At 58.4% G+C, this 17,275-nt stretch overlaps 7 protein-coding genes across 7 annotated transcripts in view; 4 read left to right on the top strand and 3 right to left on the bottom strand.

The window, feature by feature from the left end:
* Positions 1-420: 420 nt before the first annotated feature.
* Positions 421-4,212, top strand: SODALDRAFT_362972 (ClpP/crotonase; the record flags this gene model as incomplete). The annotated part of the gene is made up of 9 exons (XM_028614516.1): positions 421-509; positions 615-2,954; positions 3,023-3,042; positions 3,354-3,383; positions 3,460-3,606; positions 3,679-3,790; positions 3,865-3,899; positions 4,009-4,060; positions 4,179-4,212. The coding sequence occupies 9 exons, from the start codon at positions 421-423 to the stop codon at positions 4,210-4,212; spliced, it is 2,859 nt and encodes a 952-aa protein (XP_028463916.1).
* Positions 4,213-4,569: 357 nt separating this feature from the next.
* Positions 4,570-5,022, bottom strand: SODALDRAFT_362971 (hypothetical protein; the record flags this gene model as incomplete). The annotated part of the gene is made up of 2 exons (XM_028614515.1): positions 4,570-4,584; positions 4,729-5,022. 2 exons carry the CDS (start codon positions 5,020-5,022, stop codon positions 4,570-4,572), a joined length of 309 nt encoding a protein of 102 aa, XP_028463915.1.
* SODALDRAFT_328484 (sulfate transporter 4.1) lies at positions 4,716-7,765 on the top strand. Its single transcript, XM_028610705.1, has 3 exons — positions 4,716-5,453; positions 5,547-6,684; positions 6,780-7,765. The coding sequence occupies exons 1-3, from the start codon at positions 5,053-5,055 to the stop codon at positions 7,491-7,493; spliced, it is 2,253 nt and encodes a 750-aa protein (XP_028463914.1). The 5' UTR covers positions 4,716-5,052; the 3' UTR covers positions 7,494-7,765.
* Positions 7,696-9,657, bottom strand: SODALDRAFT_328483 (3-ketoacyl-CoA thiolase). Its single transcript, XM_028610704.1, has 3 exons — positions 9,231-9,657; positions 8,402-9,159; positions 7,696-8,290 (listed from the first exon to the last, which is right to left on the bottom strand). The coding sequence occupies exons 1-3, from the start codon at positions 9,293-9,295 to the stop codon at positions 7,863-7,865; spliced, it is 1,251 nt and encodes a 416-aa protein (XP_028463913.1). The 5' UTR covers positions 9,296-9,657; the 3' UTR covers positions 7,696-7,862.
* SODALDRAFT_381358 (hypothetical protein) lies at positions 9,463-12,038 on the top strand (the record flags this gene model as incomplete). The annotated part of the gene is made up of 5 exons (XM_028615162.1): positions 9,463-9,607; positions 10,313-10,647; positions 10,681-11,152; positions 11,178-11,733; positions 11,834-12,038. The coding sequence occupies 5 exons, from the start codon at positions 9,463-9,465 to the stop codon at positions 12,036-12,038; spliced, it is 1,713 nt and encodes a 570-aa protein (XP_028463912.1).
* On the bottom strand, positions 11,996-15,499 carry SODALDRAFT_300418 (hypothetical protein). Its single transcript, XM_028608884.1, has 2 exons — positions 12,603-15,499; positions 11,996-12,540 (listed from the first exon to the last, which is right to left on the bottom strand). The coding sequence occupies exons 1-2, from the start codon at positions 15,060-15,062 to the stop codon at positions 12,187-12,189; spliced, it is 2,814 nt and encodes a 937-aa protein (XP_028463911.1). The 5' UTR covers positions 15,063-15,499; the 3' UTR covers positions 11,996-12,186.
* A 1,242-nt stretch (positions 15,500-16,741) lies between these two features.
* SODALDRAFT_328480 (cyclopropane-fatty-acyl-phospholipid synthase) overlaps positions 16,742-17,275 on the top strand; it is a 2,594-nt gene continuing 2,060 nt past the window's right edge. The window contains exon 1 of the mRNA XM_028610703.1: positions 16,742-17,146. Coding sequence (XP_028463910.1) covers positions 17,021-17,146 — 126 coding nt within the window. The 5' untranslated portion in view covers positions 16,742-17,020. The remainder of the gene's footprint in view (positions 17,147-17,275) is intronic.

Below are 17,275 nucleotides of genomic sequence, written 5' to 3'. Positions count from 1 at the left end.
ACGAGTTAGTCCTGCATTAGCCAAAGCTGCAAAGCTGCAAAAGCAATATGCGGCATGCCATGCCATGCACACTCCAGAAGGACTCCGTCCAGCCTAGACGGTCCCCTTTTGCACTGATCCTCCACAAAGTACACACCATCCACACCACATGCTCACCACGTCCCAGGAGGCACTGGCAGACAAGCAACCACGAGAATGTGGTACGTTCGTCCGGGATCATATCATCCCAGTTGCTTCTTTGAGCTGCATCACCAAGAGGTAGGGAGGCAGGTACCGGAGGGTGGCATCGATCCGGCGTTATCAAGAAGCGTTTGTGCTTTTCTCATTCGACGACCCCTCGACAGCGCACATGGTCTTTTTTTTCTTTTTCTTTTTTTTGTTTGGATTCCCCCCTCCCTCTCGGACGTGAGACATGATTCAATGCCTTGGGATGAACGCTGGTCCCCCTTTGCTTTTGCGAATGCTTTTGCGAATGGGCCCGGGGGGGACAGTGGAGACCGGCCCCCTCCGTGACGACGGACGGGGACTTGGCTCCTGGAACCAACCCGTCCTAATCTTCGTCTCGTCTATATATCATGGCCTGGGCAGCCCGGGCAGTCTGTTGGTGAGGAAAGAACTATCCCACAAGGACTCTCACCTTTGGCCCTACCCCTCGACCTCGCCAAAATGAAGATCCTGTTTCTCTGCACGGCGCACAACTCCCTCTCTCAGCGCCTCTTCCTCGTACTCTCAGAAGTTCACTCGGTCACTGTCGAATATGCCCTGTCCGAGCTTGTGATGATTGAGGCTGCCAATCTGGCCAAGCCCGACTTGATCATCTGCCCCTTTCTCACCTCTCGCGTACCCCGCGAGATCTACAACGAGTACCTGACGCTCATCATCCATCCCGGGCCGCCCGGAGATGCCGGGCCCAGTGCGCTCGACTGGGTCCTCATGGGCGATGACGGCTCGGAGCCGGACCCGCAGAAGCTCCTCCAGTCGACGTCGCTGAGTCGAGACGGACGCTCCCATTGGGGCGTCACCGTGCTTCAGGCGGTGGAAGAGTTTGATGCGGGGCCCGTCTGGGCGTTTGAGCAGTTCCCTCTGGACATTGACGCCCCGGACGTCACCAAATCCGGCCTCTATCGTGGCGCCGTCGCTCGGGCTGCCGTGACGGCTACTCTGGCCGCGTTGAACCGCATCATGGCGGCCGCAGCGTCCGGCCATGTGGGCGTCGTCCACACGCCGCCTCCCTCACCAGATTACGGAGTCGCAGAGACGATGCGACTACAGCGCCACTTGGCCGAAGCCTCGCCTCGGGCTTCCTCTCCGGCCGCCGAGGCTGCCCGTCCCACCCTTTCGCCTCATCTTCTCCCACAGCCCGCGTACGGCGTCCTCTCTGTCACTCTGCGGACGCCTTTCCTCGGCGGCGAGACGCGGCGTCGGCCCTTACTCCAAGCAGCGCAGCGCGACTTTGACGTAGGCATCCACACGGCGCGTGAAATCTCGCGCAGGATCCGATGCGCCGATTCGCAGCCGGGCTGTCTCACGCCCCTCTTCGGCATGAAACTGTACGTCTACGGCGGCCTCGTCGAGAGCGACCCCGACCTGGTCTCCCGTCAGCCGTTCGGGCCGGGCTCCGTCGTGGCGTGTCGGGAAGACAGCGCGGTGTGCGTGGCGACGTGGGACGGCAGGGCCGTCTGGATCACCCACATCCGGCGCGTCAAGCGCAAAGCCGACGCCGCGCTGTGGCCCAAGGTCCCCGCCGTCTCGGGTCTCCGCGCCCTGGGCCTCCTGGACGACGCAACGCTCTCGCACCTCCGCGTGCCGCGCGCGACGCCCGACTTTGCCAAGGCGCCGTCCCCGACGTTCCAGGAAGTCTGGGTCGACGTTGCGCATGTCCCGGGCGGCCGCCGCGTCGCGTTTGTGCATTTCGAATTCTACAACGGTGCCATGAGCGCGGCGCAGTGCGGCCACTTGCTCGAGGCGCTGCGCCACGTCGTCGCCTCGCGCCGTACGGACGGGGAGGAGGATGCGGGACGAGCAGCCGGCCGCCTGGCCGCGGTGGTGCTCATGGGCGGCAAGTCGTACTTTAGCAACGGCATCGCCCTCAACGTCATCGAAGCGAGCGCGGCCGGCCCGGCCGCCGAGTCGTGGCGCAACATCAACCGCATCGACGACGTGGTGCAGTTCCTCCTCGACGACCTCCCCCGGCGCGGCGTCCTCACGGTGGCGGCCATCCGCGGGAACTGCGCCGCGGGAGGCGTGGCGCTCGCGGCGGCGTGTGATGTGGTCGTCGCGGCCAAGGAGGCGGTCCTCAACCCGGCGTACCGCGCGCTGGGGCTGCATGGGTCGGAGTTCCATTCGCTGTCGTATACGGGGAGGTGTGGGGTCGCTGGGGCGAAGAGGCTCTTGCGGGGCATGACGCCGCTTTCGGCTGCCGAGGCGAGGCGGGTTGGGCTTGTGGATCATGTCGTCCCCGGGATGGCGGGGGAGACGGTGGATGCGGCGGTGCGGAACTGGGTGCGCGGGTTGTTGCGGGATCCTGGCTATGTTTACGCCCCCGGGACGTGGAAGAGGCATCCGAATGTGGATGTTAGCGCGGCGGGGTTGGCGGCGGCCAGGGCGGAGGAGTTGGGGGAGATGGCGAAGGATTTTTGGAGCGCGAGGTCGGTGCGCTACCACGTCCGGAGGCGGGATTTCGTGAGGAAGGTCAAGGCTTGCAGGACGCCGTTGCGGTTTGCCGTCCATAGGCGGTCAGGGGGCATGTTGGATGAGGAGGAAAGGGACGAGTTTGATGATGTCGGGGCTTTCGAGCAGAGGGCGCTGGAGGCTGGTGTCCAGGAGAGGGTGAAGAGACTGCTGGCGGAAGTGGAACGGAAGGAACATGAAGCTTCTAGGGCAGATGCTGTGGTTCCGACCCAGTGCACTAGCAAGGGGGCAGGATTGGCGGACTCTCGAGACATGGGACCGATGTTCTCATGCTATTACCGGGAAGCCGTCTAGTTTGGGGGCCTGGCTATCTTTCTGCATGTGTGTGTAGTAACTGTTTGATGGATACGTGTAATGATTTTGAATTTGCCATGAGAAGGGGATTTGTTTGACGTGGTTCAGGGGGATATTAAGGTGATCTCAACTAAGTGAATAATTCAACCTCTCCATGAAGCCAGGACGAACATACCAATCTGCCCTCCTTGCCATGCCTATTAAAAGACAATCAAGGACAGAAACCAATAGGAATTGGAAAAAGAAAAAGAAAAAGAAAAAAAAAAGAACAAAAAAGAAAGAAAAAAAGAGAAAAAAACATACAACACCGGGTATTCGCTGGTGGTCACCCACCCAACTACTAATCCGGCCCTCACTGGCTTATCTAGGGGAGAGCGGACGGGATCCCGAGTTTTCCAGTGGGTATGGTCGTATGTGCTAGAAGTTAAGCATAGATGGTCTTATAAAGCTGACATGACGAACAGCAACAGACAGGCATCGCGTATCTGGCCATCCAACCCGAGCCAAGAACGTCCTTGACGCTGCAACGTTGCTCCGGTCCGTACGCCAGCATCGGCCGCAACGTGGCAAGTAGAGCCTCCTTCTCGGCCGAATCCATGGTCTGCATTTCATATCTCCTGCGTCCTTCCTGCATGGCGTCGTCGCTAGTTTGCTCATGAGGCGACGTGACGAGAGCAAATATGCAGTGTTGAGCCGATGTGAAGGGCAAGGAAAGCCGCAAGCTGGAGCTGGAGCAGCTGGGAGGAGAGACAACGGAGGAAGAACACCTTGACAGCTCCGCGCAGCCAAATCCAGCGTTCTCATCGTCACACGCAGGTTAGGAACTGTAGCGAGCCTTATTATGCAGGTGGATGGTTCGGCGGTTCGGTCAGATTCCAGTGGTGGTGACCACGGCCTGGTCTGCGTAGACGATCGTGGCAGAAGGTAAGGTAAGGTACGTACTATAGGAGGCACCGCGGAGCTTGCTCACGTAAGCACGCATCCAGCACTTCGGGTGCAGACTGTGTGTGATCAATGGATTAGTAACGAATCAGATTCTCAGCCTGAGGTTCTCCGGCATCAAGCTGATTGAAATGTTGGTCTTAAAATGGAGATCCAGCACCTTGATCGCCTCCTTGCTTGGCCGTCCGCTTAATATGCACCTGCCAGCGCGTATTCAATATCGCATGGCCCCTCTGCTGCCCTCTGTTTAGTTGTAATTACACTTCCGGTGTTCTCTCCGAATAGGGCCAAGGCCAGCAATTGACTTTAGGAGATGACGGAAATAACTAGAGATTTTGTTCTCGAAGAAGGTCGGTTTCAGTTAAAGTTTGACGAAGCCACAGACTAGAAGATTGGAACTTGGAACCTCGCGGGGTTCCAAAACCGACCCGTTATCACCCGTAGTTCGTGGACTTTTAGGAGTTGTACTTTGCCACGGATAAAACTCGAGGTGAAAACCGCGAAAAACGGTGAGAAAGTGAAAAGGTGAGCTCGGTGTACGAAGTATCCCGTCGGTATCACTTCTGACTCACCTTCTACGAATACAGACGAGTTCAGCAGAGAGGGTACCTTACTGTACTAAGCTTCTACCAAGCAAGTCTCTTAGCCAATGAATTCCTGCATGTGACAGTTTTGGCGGGCCGATTAGCTCATCAGGGACCCACATTCACCGGCGAGAGTCCCATGGCCTGAGTACGAATACGGAATTTATTGAGACATTGCCCTCGTCTTGTCTCTCTTCCCTTCACCGTTTCTGCGCACCTCGTCCTCGACCTCGACCTCGACTATCCCATCACGCTCTTCACTCTCCTTCCCCTTACGCGGAAGATTCCTCTTTGCCTTCCGTAATGGCTTTGGCACCGAATAGATAGAGCCCGCAGCTTCGTCTTTGTCTTTGGATTCTTGATTCTCGCTCGGTTCTTCACCTCCACCAGATGCCTCTGGTCCACCCCGTCCGTTCCATCCCGGTCTCGCTTGCTTTGTGCTCCCTAGCATCAGCATCAGCGTCAGCATCAGCATCGTCCTTCTGAAGGAAGATTTGATTTTTTTCGGCATCTTCGCGCACCCTCCAAGACTTCCCCAACAATGGCCTCCCATCGCTCCCGCGGCGACGTCTCCCGCGCATCTTCGTCCGACCCCTCCGACCGCTCCCAGCCAGGGCCCAGCATGCCCTCTCGATCCATGTCCGCCGACCCCTCCGAATCGACCGCCTTGCTGCAGACCGCGCTCCCAGACGTTGCCGTCCACGAGGGCCCCTGCTCGCATGGCACCTTCTCCCCCCGCGTCCCGAGTCCGGTGTCGAGCAGTCTCCTCGGGAGAGATAACGCCCAGTCGTCTTCGACTAATGGGCCCATCGACTCGGTCGTGAACACGCTGTCTGGCAACCGTGACTGGAGGAGAAAGTTGGCCAAGAAGATGAAGACGAGGAGTGCACACACTTCTCAGGCATTGGCTGAGCAAGCCGGCTTCGATGCCAATGCTCGGATGTATGGAGATAACCCGCTCCCTTCCCTACCCTCCCCTACCGTCCTCCCGCTCATCCACGTCTGTACCAAGATTAACCCATGTCTTCCCTCCAGGTACATGTCCTACTACCTCCCGTTCCTAAATTGGATGCCCCAGTACAAGTGGTCCTACCTCAAAGGCGACTTTACAGCTTCCCTGACCGTCGCCTCCGTCTACCTCCCCATGGTCCTCTCCTTCGCCGAGAACCTCGCCCACGTCCCCCCGATCAACGGCCTCTACGCCTTCGCCATAAACCCCCTGATCTACGGCCTGCTGGGCAGCTGTCCGCGGATGCTCGTAGGTTCGGAAGCCGCCGGCTCACTGCTCGTCGGTTCCGTCGTCAAGAGCAACCTCCGCTCCGGCCCAGACGACGACGACGACATGCTCCAAGCCCGCATCTGCGGCGTAGTTACCGGCCTGGCGGGCGCCACCATCCTGATCGCCGGCATCGCGCGCCTGGGCTTCCTCGACAGCGTCCTCAGCCGGCCCTTCCTCCGCGGCTTCATCTCCGCCATCGGCTTCGTCATCTTCGTCGACCAGCTGATCCCCGAGCTGGGGCTGGCGCGCTACGCCGGGGACGCCGGCGTCAAGCACGGCAGCACGGCCGAGAAGCTCAACTTTCTGGTCCGCCACCTCGGCCGCGTCCACAAGCTCACCTTCGCCGTCGCCGCCGTCAGCTTCGTCGTCATGATGGTCCTCCGCCAGGTCAAGATCAGGATGCAGCCGCGGTACCCCGGCGTCGCCTACATCCCCGACCGCTTCCTCGTCGTCCTCGTCTCCATCATCCTCTCGTGGCAGCTGGACTGGGAGAGCCAGGGGTTGGATGTCCTCGGCGAGGTCAGGGCGGCGTCTGGGCACCTGTTTACCTTCCGGTGGCCGTTCCAGCCGTCCCAGTTCCACCTCATCCGGGAAGCCATGCCGACGTCTTTTCTCATTGCCCTTCTCGGCTTCTTCGAGTCGTCCATCGCCGCCAAGAGTCTCGGGCCCTCGGATCACATCCAGATGCAGCTCAGCCCGAACCGCGAACTCGTGGCCCTGGGCGTTGCTAACCTTGTGGGCGGCTGCTTCATGAGCTTGCCCGCGTTCGGCGGCTATGCGAAGAGCAAGCTGAACAGGCAGACCGGAGGCAAGAGTCCTATGAGCGCCATCTTCCTCAGCGGCTTTGCTTTTTCTGTCATTTTCTTCTTCCTTCCCTATCTCTATTACCTACCGGTACGTGCCGTGTTGCTATGCTGTGCTTTTTATGTGCATTCCTATACATTTCTGTGCCTTTTCACCTCCACTTCATCCTGCTGACCCCGCACCAGAAACCAGTCTTGTCCTCCATGATTTCCGTCGTCGCCTGGTCCCTCCTCGAGGAAGCCCCCCACGACATCGCCTTCTTCCTCAAAATCCGGGGCTGGAGCGAGCTCGGCCTCATGGTCACCATCTTCGTCGCCACCATCTTCTACTCCCTCACCCTCGGCATGGCCATCGGCGTCGGCCTCTCCGTCCTGCAAGTCATCCGCCACTCCACGCGCCCGCGGATCCAGATCCTAGGCCGCATCCCAGGCACCCACCGCTTCGAGAACGCCGAAGCGAACCCAGACCGCCTCGAGTTCTTCGAAGGCTGCCTGATCGTCAAGATCCCCGAGCCGCTGACCTTCGCCAACACGGGGCAGCTCAAGAACCGCCTGCGCCGGCTCGAGTTCTACGGCACCAACGAGGCCCACCCCGCGCTCCCGCGCATCCGGCACGAGGAGAGCAACCGGAACGTCATCTTCGACATCCACGGCGTCACGTCCCTCGACGGGTCCGGCGCGCAGGTGCTCAAGGAGATCGTGGCCAACTACCGCGAGAGGGGCGTGCGGGTGTATTTCAGCCGCGGCCCGGCGGACGAGAGGCACCAGGTGTGGAAGATCATGCGGAGGTCGGGCATCATGGACTTGGTGGGCGGGCCGAGCCATTTCGTCGCGGATGTCCAGGAGGCGCTGAAGATGACGGAGTACGAGCATAGCATCACCAATGCGAGGTTTGGGTGAGCGGTTGCATTATTGTTTTTCGTGTTGGATAAGGTATGATGAGCATCACGCGGAAAGAGGCGCCAAGAATTACACTTTGCTGTTGGGACAAGAAACATGGTTCGCATGGGAAAGACTTCACAACGCGGTAGCAGCATTCGTTGCGTTTGCCACGACGCCGTAAACTAGGTATGACTTTGGCGCCCGAAAAGGTCATTAGCAACGGAGTATACAGATATATAGAAATAAGAAATAATAGACATACCCTACTACTAGGCCAACATTACGCAAATCCCAGACGAGTTCTTTCCCGGGCATCACGTATATAGACTGAACGACTATAATTAAAGTCGATTTATTTCGTACAGGACCAGCAAAATACACATTCTCTTACACAGCCTCGTTGATAAACAACCCGGCCATACCCATGCCCGTGCCAATACACATGCTCACGACGAGGACCTTCTTCTTCTGCCTCCGCAGCTCGCTGAGACCGGTGACGACCTGGCGCGCGCCGGTGGCACCGAGCGGGTGACCGAGGGCGATGGCGCCGCCGCGCGGGTTCATCTTGGCCCAGTCGAGGCCGAGGTTGTCGCGGCAGTAGACGGCCATGGAGGCGAAGGCCTCGTTGACCTCGTAGACGTCGACGTCGGCGGGGGCGATGCCGACCTGGGAGAGGAGCTTGGGGATGGCGACGGAGGGGCCGATGCCCATGATGCGCGGGGCCAGGCCGGCGACGGTCGAGGCGACGTACTTGGCGAGGATGGGCTGATTGAGGCGGACGGCGGTGGAGCGTTTCATGAGGAGGAGGGCGGCGGCTAGTGAGGTCAGTATTTGGTTAGGGAAAAGAAGAGAAAAAAGGGGGAAAAAAGGAACGAAAATGAAAGAAAAAGAAAGAAAGAAAGAAAAAATAAAGAAAAAGAACACACCTCCATCAGTAACCTGGCTCGAGTTACCGCCAGTGCTGGCATTCCCCCACTGCGGGAACGCCGCCCGGATCTTGCCCAAGCCCTCGGCCGTGGTACCCGGGCGAATACCCTCGTCGCGGGTGACGGTAACCTCCTTCTCGTTGCCCTCGGCATCCTTCAACTTGGTCACAATGGCGGCAATCTCATCATCGAAGAGGCCCTGCTTCTGCGCCTCCTCGGCTCGGCGGAAGCTCTCGGCGGCGTAGACATCCATCTGCTCGCGGGAGATGCCGAAATCGCGGGCGACGTTCTCAGACGTCCACCCCATGGGCTGCATGCAGTCGGCGGCCTCCTGGCTCGCGCTGACGACGGCGTCGTCGAAGGGCTTCTCGAGGCGGTCGCCGCCGACGGTCATGGACTCGGCGCCGATGGCGATGCCGACCTCGATGTTGCCGGCGGAGATGGCGTTGGCGATGTCGGCGGTGGCCTTGAGCCCGGACGAGCAGAAGCGGTTCACGGACGAGGCGCTGGCGGTGTTGGGGAAGCCGGCGGCCAGGGCGGCGGCGCGGGCCTTGTAGGCGGCTTTCCCGTCGGAGACATTGCCGAGGCAGATGTCCTCGACCAGGGCCGGGTCGATGTTGGACCGCTGGCGGACTTGGCTGAGGAGGGCGTAGACGAGGTATTCGAGGGAGGTGTCTTTGAAGCCGCCCTTCTTCGCCTTGGTGAGGGGGGTGCGGATGGCGAGGGTAATTACGATGTCATCGGGGTTTTTGGACTGGCTGGTGGAAGAGGCTGTTAGTTGGGGACCCTCTTGGTCTCTTTGGAGGAAAAGGAGGAAAGGATGACGCACATTTTGTTAAGGGCAGACCCCGGATTGAGGTGCCTCGCAATAGAAGAAATGCGCTCGATGGACATGGTAGATAAAGTAAGGTGGCGATTGCGCGAGGCCTCTATCGTCTATCGGTTGGGGCTTCTGGACGAATTGGACGAGGAAATCTTTGAACAAATATTATAACAGAGCCAGGAAGCAATGGTCGGGGGGGTGAAGGAGAGGAAAGTGAAAATGGGATCTGAAATTGAGCATGGTAAGAACAAAAAGACAGAGGCTCGGGTGGAGGCGAACCGAAGCCCAGGCTTGTGATGCGCCACCTCTCCGCTCGGGAGTTGACACCGGGACGGCGGGGCCCATGGGCATTGGTGGACGTCGCTGGACGACGGTGGATGTTAGTGGATAGTGGTGATATTAGTGGGTATCTCCTCAGTTAGTGGATGGTGGGGGAAGGGGAAGGAGGACTGGGGCTGGCAGTTGAACTTTCTGGGGAGAACCCGAGGGTGATAAGCCGAGGCTCCTTTAATGATAGTAATCAAACGCGGGGCGAATTCGGACCCACCAATCCTAGGCTCCGAAGGGTCACTGACTCAACGGCTATGATACACCACAAGTTCCGCAACATCCCAACATGGGAGTCAGGGGACACTGCTAATCCATCAAGGTGCTACATAAGGTACCTTCCTTACCTTACCTTATGCAGGAACACCTACCTCAAGTACCTAGCAATGATGTCATAAGGTAGACCATATACCTTAGGTAGATGGAAGCATGGAAGGAACGAGTGGCTTGACACCCTCTGCTCTTTCCTCTGCATTGGTACTATCGGGGTGCGTCGAAGGTTCAAGGGTTCAAGGGCTGAGCTACCTGTAAGAAGAGGAACATTACGAGTAGGACCGCTGCTCGTATTTCTTCCGTTCTTCACCTCCGTCTTCTTCGTTTCTTCGTTCTTCGCTTCTTCGCTTCTTCGTTTACTCACATCTTCATCTCTTCACTTGTTCGTTTCCGCACTTCTCTTCTTTGTTTCTTCGTCTCCAACAACAGCACTGCCTATCCTGATTTCTGAATACTTGGCTCGTAATCAACACACACATACACAACAGCCTCAACATTCGCCATGGCCTGTTGGAACACTTGCCCACTCGAGGTCAAGGAAATGATATGGCGAGTCTTGTCCCGTCACCCCATATCCACCGCCGCGTACGCCGCCGTCTCTCGAAACTGGCAGGAGTTCTTCGAAAAGAAACATTTCAAAACGATTCTACTCTCCCCGCGTCGTGTATTGGACTTCAGCCGTATCCTTCAAGAGCCCAGAAAACGAAAGCTCGTCAGACATATATGGCTACGCATCGAGCTCCTGTCTTATGACTGTCCGTCATGCGAGGAAACTGAGCGCTGGTCGGAGAGTCAGCAGAACAATGCCATCGGTATGAACATGGTCAATGAACTGTTTCGCGCTCTGGTCGACTAGGAGAAGCCGCGCGACCGCGACGAGATGAACCCAGACCTGACCCTCGAGTTATCAGCATACTCCCCAAGCGATTCGCAGCACGCCTTCCCCTGGTACAACTTTGCACATGACCCTTACTCGGAACCTGGCCACCAGTTCGGTTCCTCAGCCCTTCCGACCCTGCAGACGCCGCCGCCTTCATCTCCACGTCCTCTCCGCCACATCAACTGCATAGGTCCACGCGTGAGAAGTGATCGGGGGTGGACTCTTCTTAACAAATGGCGGCTCTATGGCCTTGACCCTGGTCTCGATATTGTCCCGCGGGACAAGAGAGCCTTTGTGGACGTTGTAACAACGCTGCTCGTGCGACGCCAGAGCTTTCGCCAAATCAGCCTAGAAGCCCTCGCGTCCTTGGCGGGCCACCACCTCAGCGGTTTACAGCGAATCCATCTTGAGCCGCACGAGGCCACTGAATTTGCGACCACGGTCGGACGTGCGTCTTGTCTTCCCCATCGCAGGATGCCTCACGCCTCACGCCTCATGCCTCGTTCTCCCCGCTGACAGCTGCCCTCCGACAGGTTACAACCGCTTTTTCACATCCGCTCTTCCGGATACGCTTCGCGAACTGGTCATTTTCGAGGATAACGACAAGCACATTATAGGACTGAAACAATCCTTATATTCCATCATTCATAGGTATCGGGAAGCCGGGCGCATCGGACGAGCGTTGGCGGCTTGCACTCGTCACCTACCGGCATTGGAGCATCTGTCCGTTTCCTTTGTAGCCGATGCCCGGGGCTTCTTCAACTACTTTTCGTCTCCGCAGTCTCCGCCCGTCCCTCTTACCGGTCCGCCTTGGAGAAAGCTGCGGTCCCTGGCCCTCACAGCCAGCGATCTGCAGTGCGGCGCACGCGATACTCCCGACCCAATGATCCTTCGCCTGCTACGGGGCGCCGCTACTGTGGCCTTGACCATAGACAGCCTCCGCATTCTGGAGCTTTGGAACGGCGCAGAGGATGACATGGGTTGTGTGTTCCGTTACCAATTCGACGATAAGGACACCGGCGAAGGTACGTGAGCCGACAATAATCTACCTATCCCCCACGACGAGACTGAAGATCGAGGCTAATGGGGCCGTTGTTCTACAATAAGTGACTATCACCTTGCTGTGCAGCTGGACGCTAGTCATCACGGAAGAAGTCGAAGAGGCTTGGAGGGAGGTTGCCAGGCGTCGCTCGACGCGGCCACTCAAAGTGCATCGCCAAATCATGACACTGGACGACGGCACTTGGTTCCCCCTTTCTGTTCTCCGCCATCTACATCTACGGGACCGTGTGATCCACCCCATGTCCTTTCGTCAAATCAACGAAGCGCTTTGAGGGTGGCAGTAAGAGGTAGCCAGCCCACGGTGGGCATTGGGCAATACAACTGCAGTATGGTTAGACGGGAAGTTCGGGGAACGAATGTGTAAGCAGGGGTCACAAATGGTATCGCATCCGTGCATGTCTTAGTCTTTCTCATCTTCACTTATCCCAGCAGTTTGCTCTGCCTTTCCAGAAACACGACCTTGGAGCGGTCTTCCTCGTACGTCAACAGTTTATCCTTCATCACAATATCTTGATTCGCCCCTTCTCTCAGGTGCCAACCGCCTCCCCCAAGGTGGTCGCCCGACTCGGCTGCCGGCAACCACAATTGCTCATACCAGTGATGGTTTCCGTACGAGTTCCTCAATGTCTGGGCCATGAGCACTTCCACCGCACACCAACCACGCTTGTAGTACTGGTCGTCCACCAGGCTGATCATGGCATCGCACTGCGCAATAATCATGGGGAGGGCGGCGACCCCGAGGCTTGGATCCTCCTGGTCAACGCATGCATGATCCTGGGATGGAAAGCGTCAGCTTTTGTTTTGGGGGAAACATGAGATAGATGCGCATAGCCTACCATCCATATGCCCAGCTTCAGAGGATCCACCGACGGGTGAAGTTGCAGGTATCCCTCGACTGCACGTTTCATCCGCTGGTACTGCGTGTGGTTCTCGTCATCGGGCGACGTGGCACCTGGTGTCTCGTTGATCCACCTGTAGGAAATAAAGATGACAACGTCCGCCGCCAGGTCTTCCACCCCGGGTCCCTGCCCCGGAACCGACTTTCGGCGGAGCCCGTCCTGGTGTCCAGGTAACCGGCCGAGGGCGGCGAATTCCGGCCACGGCAGGAACGACATGCCGTCAAACATGGCCCTCTTGGCGTCATCCGCCGCCAGGGCGTCCGCGTACGCGCGCCTCAGGTCGCGCAGGCAGTGCCTCTCCCGCCTGAGGAGCACGGGGCGCATGAGGTCCTGGAACAACTCGCGGTACCCCTTGCGCAGCCTGGCCTCGGAGCGGCGTCCCGCGATCTTGGTCTCGGCGTTTTTGGCTAGGCCTTGGAGGACGAGGGCCTCGGCCTCGACGTCGGCGTTGAAGACGGCGTGGTCGAGCGCCGTGTAGCCCTGCTCGTCGACGATGTCCATGTCGGCGCCGGCGGCGACGAGTTCGCGCAGGTAGGAGCGGTGCTCGTCGGAGGGTTCCTTGGCGAGGGCGATGGCGGGGGAGCAGGTCCCCGGGAGGTTGAAGAGGCTGAGGGCCTCCTTGCGGCGGTTGAGGCGGAGGAGGGCGCGGCCGTAGAAGAAGCGCGACATGGCTTTGACGGTGGCGTCGGAGGAGTCGTGCGTCATCCGGAGGGATTCGAGGGCGGAGAGGGCGGCTTGGTCCACGGCGCCGCGGGCGTAGTGGCAGGTGGACAGGCGGGCGAGGCCGATGGTTTCCCAGGTCTTGAGGAGGCTGAGGAGCGCCGGGTCGGACGACGGCCCCTGTGTTGTTGTTGGCACGTCGTTCTCGTTCTTCTCGTGCTGCCGTCTTAGTCTCCGCGCGGTGGCGACTCTTTCTTCGAGCTCCCGGATGGCGAGGTCCAGGAGGCCACCGTCCCCGTCCCCGTCGCGCTGCGCAAGTTGGTAATGGACCATGCCGAGGTTCCCTATCGCCCTGCACATCTCCGTCTCGAGACCCAGCTGTTTCGCCGTGTCGTACTGGTGCTCGAAAGCGCGCCGGGCGTCCTCGAGCCGGTTCATGTGGCGGCAATTGACGCCGAGCTCCCCGCTCAGCTCGACGCGGTGGGCGCTGGGCCCCATCTCGGCCACCGCGTGCTCGAGGATCTGCGTGGCCGTCTCGTAGCGGCCGAACCGCCGATTCGTCTTTCCCAGCTCGCCCATGACGCGCTGCCTGTAGAGCGCGACGTTGGGGAACAACGCCTCCTCCTCCCCCTCCCCCTCCCCCCGAGCGGCGGCGGCGGCGGCGTCGGACTGGCAGAGGATGAGCGCGGCGTTGAAGGCGCGCAGGGCGTGTTCCCACTCGGACCGCTGGGCGTGTTGTCTGCCTTCGTCGACGAGGCCTTCCCAGGCGCGGATGGCGTCGACGGTGCGGGCCAGGACGGAGGGGGACACGGTGGCGTCGTCGCGGACCTGGGTGAAGGAGGTGCCGTCCTTGGGGCCCAGGACGCCGGCGTCCTGCACGAAGCCGCGCTGGGCGTCGAAGAAGAAGAGGGTGGCGTGCAGGGCGTCCGGGGCGACCTCGGAGGCGTGGAAGGCGTTGGCGGGGATGGAGTAGGTCATGTTCCGCGTGTGGACGGCCGACGCGGTCTCGGTGGCGCGGAAGAAGCGGCCGGTGTGCTCCACGGTGGAATGGGTCTGATGGGTCTTGTAGGCGGCGTCGCGGCTCTTGCCGTCGTTCCAGACGAGGGCGTACCCGGCGTGGGTGGCTTCGTCGGGGTTGCCTGCGGGCTCGACGCGGTAGGATTTGTCTTTCCCTTCGCCGGCTAGGATCCAGCTCTGGGCGAAGGGCTGATGCGAGTGGAGGGCGAGGGCGAGGGCGTGGTCCCCGCGTTTTCCGTCCGGGAGCCAGACGTGGAGGCGGAAGAGCTCTTGGATGCGGCCGGCTTGGATGATGCTGCAGAGGGGGACGGCCAGAAAGCCCTGGGCACTGCGCGACGCGGTGAAGAGATGCCGGGTCGACCTGTCACTGGTGGTGAGGGCTCCTCGGATGAGGTCCCAACAACGTGTCAGATCATCGGGGGTGGCGTGGTGGCCTTGCCGACTGGCTTCTCGGAGGAACGATACGGCGAGGGCGATGTTGACGAGTCGGTATGCATCCTGGGTTTCTTCCCCGGCGTCCTGGAAGTTGCTGGCGAGGGCGTGCTGCCAGTGTTCGAAGGAGAGGCAGTCCACCGCGTTGGCCGCCCGGTCTTGCGCGTTAGTGTCGGGTGGGATCCTCTGAATGACTGCCTGAATTGCGTCTTCAGGGGTTTTCGTTGCCGCCGCAACTCCTTGGAGGGTCCAAACCAAAGAGGATCTTGCTATGCTGATGTCCGTCATATGTCTGTCTGTCTGTCTGTCTGTCTTGTATGGTCTTGGCAACTTGTTGCTTGAGATCAACTTGAGATCTTGTCGTTGGGGGAACTCGGTTGCCGCGCTACTTATGAGCCATTGAAGATGAGGCTGTATCTCATCCCTCTGAGGCTATGCTGCTCACCTTGCGGGGTGTCATGCATATGTGGGTGTTTCACGTGGGCCAACCACTGACGCCCTTGAGGATGAATCGAGCTTAGCCGTTATTGTTCGTCTTTCTTTCTTTTTTTTTCGACTTGGTTTTTCGTCCTCTTCAACGGCGGTTGGCCACAGCTGGAAATTCACCTTGTATGTTGCACGATTTGGCTGAGGCTTAGTCGGACTTGTTAGGACCCAGGTGGAGATTTCGACTTTGTAATCGAGGCAGCCGTCGGGCCTCGATTTTTTTTTTTTTTTTTTTTTTTCATTTTAAAGGCCTGCAGGTTCTATTGTTCCGTGTGTCTTCAACATTGAGCGGATGAACTGGCTGTCGAGATGATTCAGTGATGTTTCGGGTCTGCGATTGACGAGACGCAGTTGGGGTCGTCTGCCATATAAATGTCTGCTCATCAAGGTAGCTTTCCCGGCTGATGGATGAGAAGCGGTCTTGGTTGTTGTGCCAGGCAAAGGCGATGTTTTTTCTTTCTTCTTTTTGTTTCTTTTTTTCTTTTCATTTTTTCTTATCTTGTTTCCCTTCCAAGAATGAAAGACAGAGTTGTACAAGTCTGTACTTGTATCCGTATTTTCGAAGTACTCCGTGTAGACCGGTGCCTTGCCACGGTACACCGCCAGAAGAGAGATACGAGGATCAGGCACCTGCACCTACCGCATATTGGTGCGGGTTGTTGCAGTTGAGATGTACCTGAACGAATCATTGCTCCTCGTTGATGCCGCGAGCTGGGTACGCTACCATCTGTACCATCTGACATCTGGTGTGTGCGGATACGCAAGTACGAAAGTACTTTCTGACCCGAGGACGGCGGGGCGGCAACAGGCCTCGGCCTGTGTCGTGTCGATGCCTTGACGGTATCAGGGGGGCAGAACCCAACTGCCGTAATTAGTCCCTGTCCGAACATCCGCTGACAGTTGGACCTCGAATAGAAAAGTCAACGGCGAGTCCAACGGTGACAGCGTCCGGCGATAACGCGACAAACCCACCAATGCAGGCGATCGTCCTGTCCGTGGAGGTGGCTGGCCCACATCTCACGAGACGAGACCAGCGGCGACTTGAGGACTTCATTCTCCAACCGAACACTAGCTGGCGTCGAGGGTGAATGGTATCCCAGTCAGGGCGGATTGCCTCGACTTGGTAAAGACGGAGCAGCTCACGGCAATGGCGGCGAGGAAGGAAATGGAGAATTTGCATGTGGAATTGGTTGACGAGTTGGGACGCGGCGGCGGTTTCATTTTTCGTGACCATAGCTGAAGCGCAGCCTAGGTACCTTAGGTACGAATGCTACGGTAATTTTAGGTACCGTGCAGGTATTGATGTTGACAGTTGCACTGACAAAAGACGGTCAAAGGGCCGGGCCCGCTGGGGATTCCCAACCATCCCCGTTACTATACATACTGTACGTACCTTACCTAGGTAGGTATATTTTCCCCTGGATGAAGTAATTACCTACCTACCTACAGTGGGACCCCGAAGCTATCTCGATAAGCCGGCACCGAAATTAGCTACAGATAAGGGGAGAAGCAAGGAAAAAAGGGGGCTACCCTAAGACCGACGAAAAACGAGAAACCAAGAGACTTTCCAGACACACATTTTCACCCGCCTACCAACACCTTTTGTTTCTTCTCCTTCTCCTGTACCCATTCGGATCTGCAACGACGACGTCACAGCACTCGTCGTGAACTTCTATCTTCTATCCCTTTGCCTTTCGTTGCTCAAGTAGCGCAAAAGAAAGGGACCCGCTGGTCGGTCCTCGAAGCCAGCATCACCCAACATGTCGGCCGAGAAAGCTCGCGGTCGCGGCGAGGAGCTGGAGGGCGACATCACCTTCATCAAGACCCCTCCAGCACAGCCGTCCAAATTCGGCAAACCTGAGGACTGTGGCGTTGCTACCACCAATGTAAGCTTCTTCTTTTCTTGAGCTTCCTCCTGGCATTTCTTCTTGTCAATTGAGTCCAGTTGGCCCTCATGGGGATCCAATTGGTAGTTGATCTCGATCTACCTTGATCATCTATCTGCCTTTTTTTTT

The sequence above is a fragment of the Sodiomyces alkalinus genome (assembly GCF_003711515.1).
Source record: "Sodiomyces alkalinus F11 unplaced genomic scaffold SODALscaffold_10, whole genome shotgun sequence".
In the NCBI taxonomy this organism is placed as follows: Eukaryota; Fungi; Ascomycota; class Sordariomycetes; order Glomerellales; family Plectosphaerellaceae; genus Sodiomyces; species Sodiomyces alkalinus.
The sequence above is the reverse complement of the archived record's forward strand: the minus strand, read 5'-3'. Positions and strand labels throughout refer to the sequence as shown.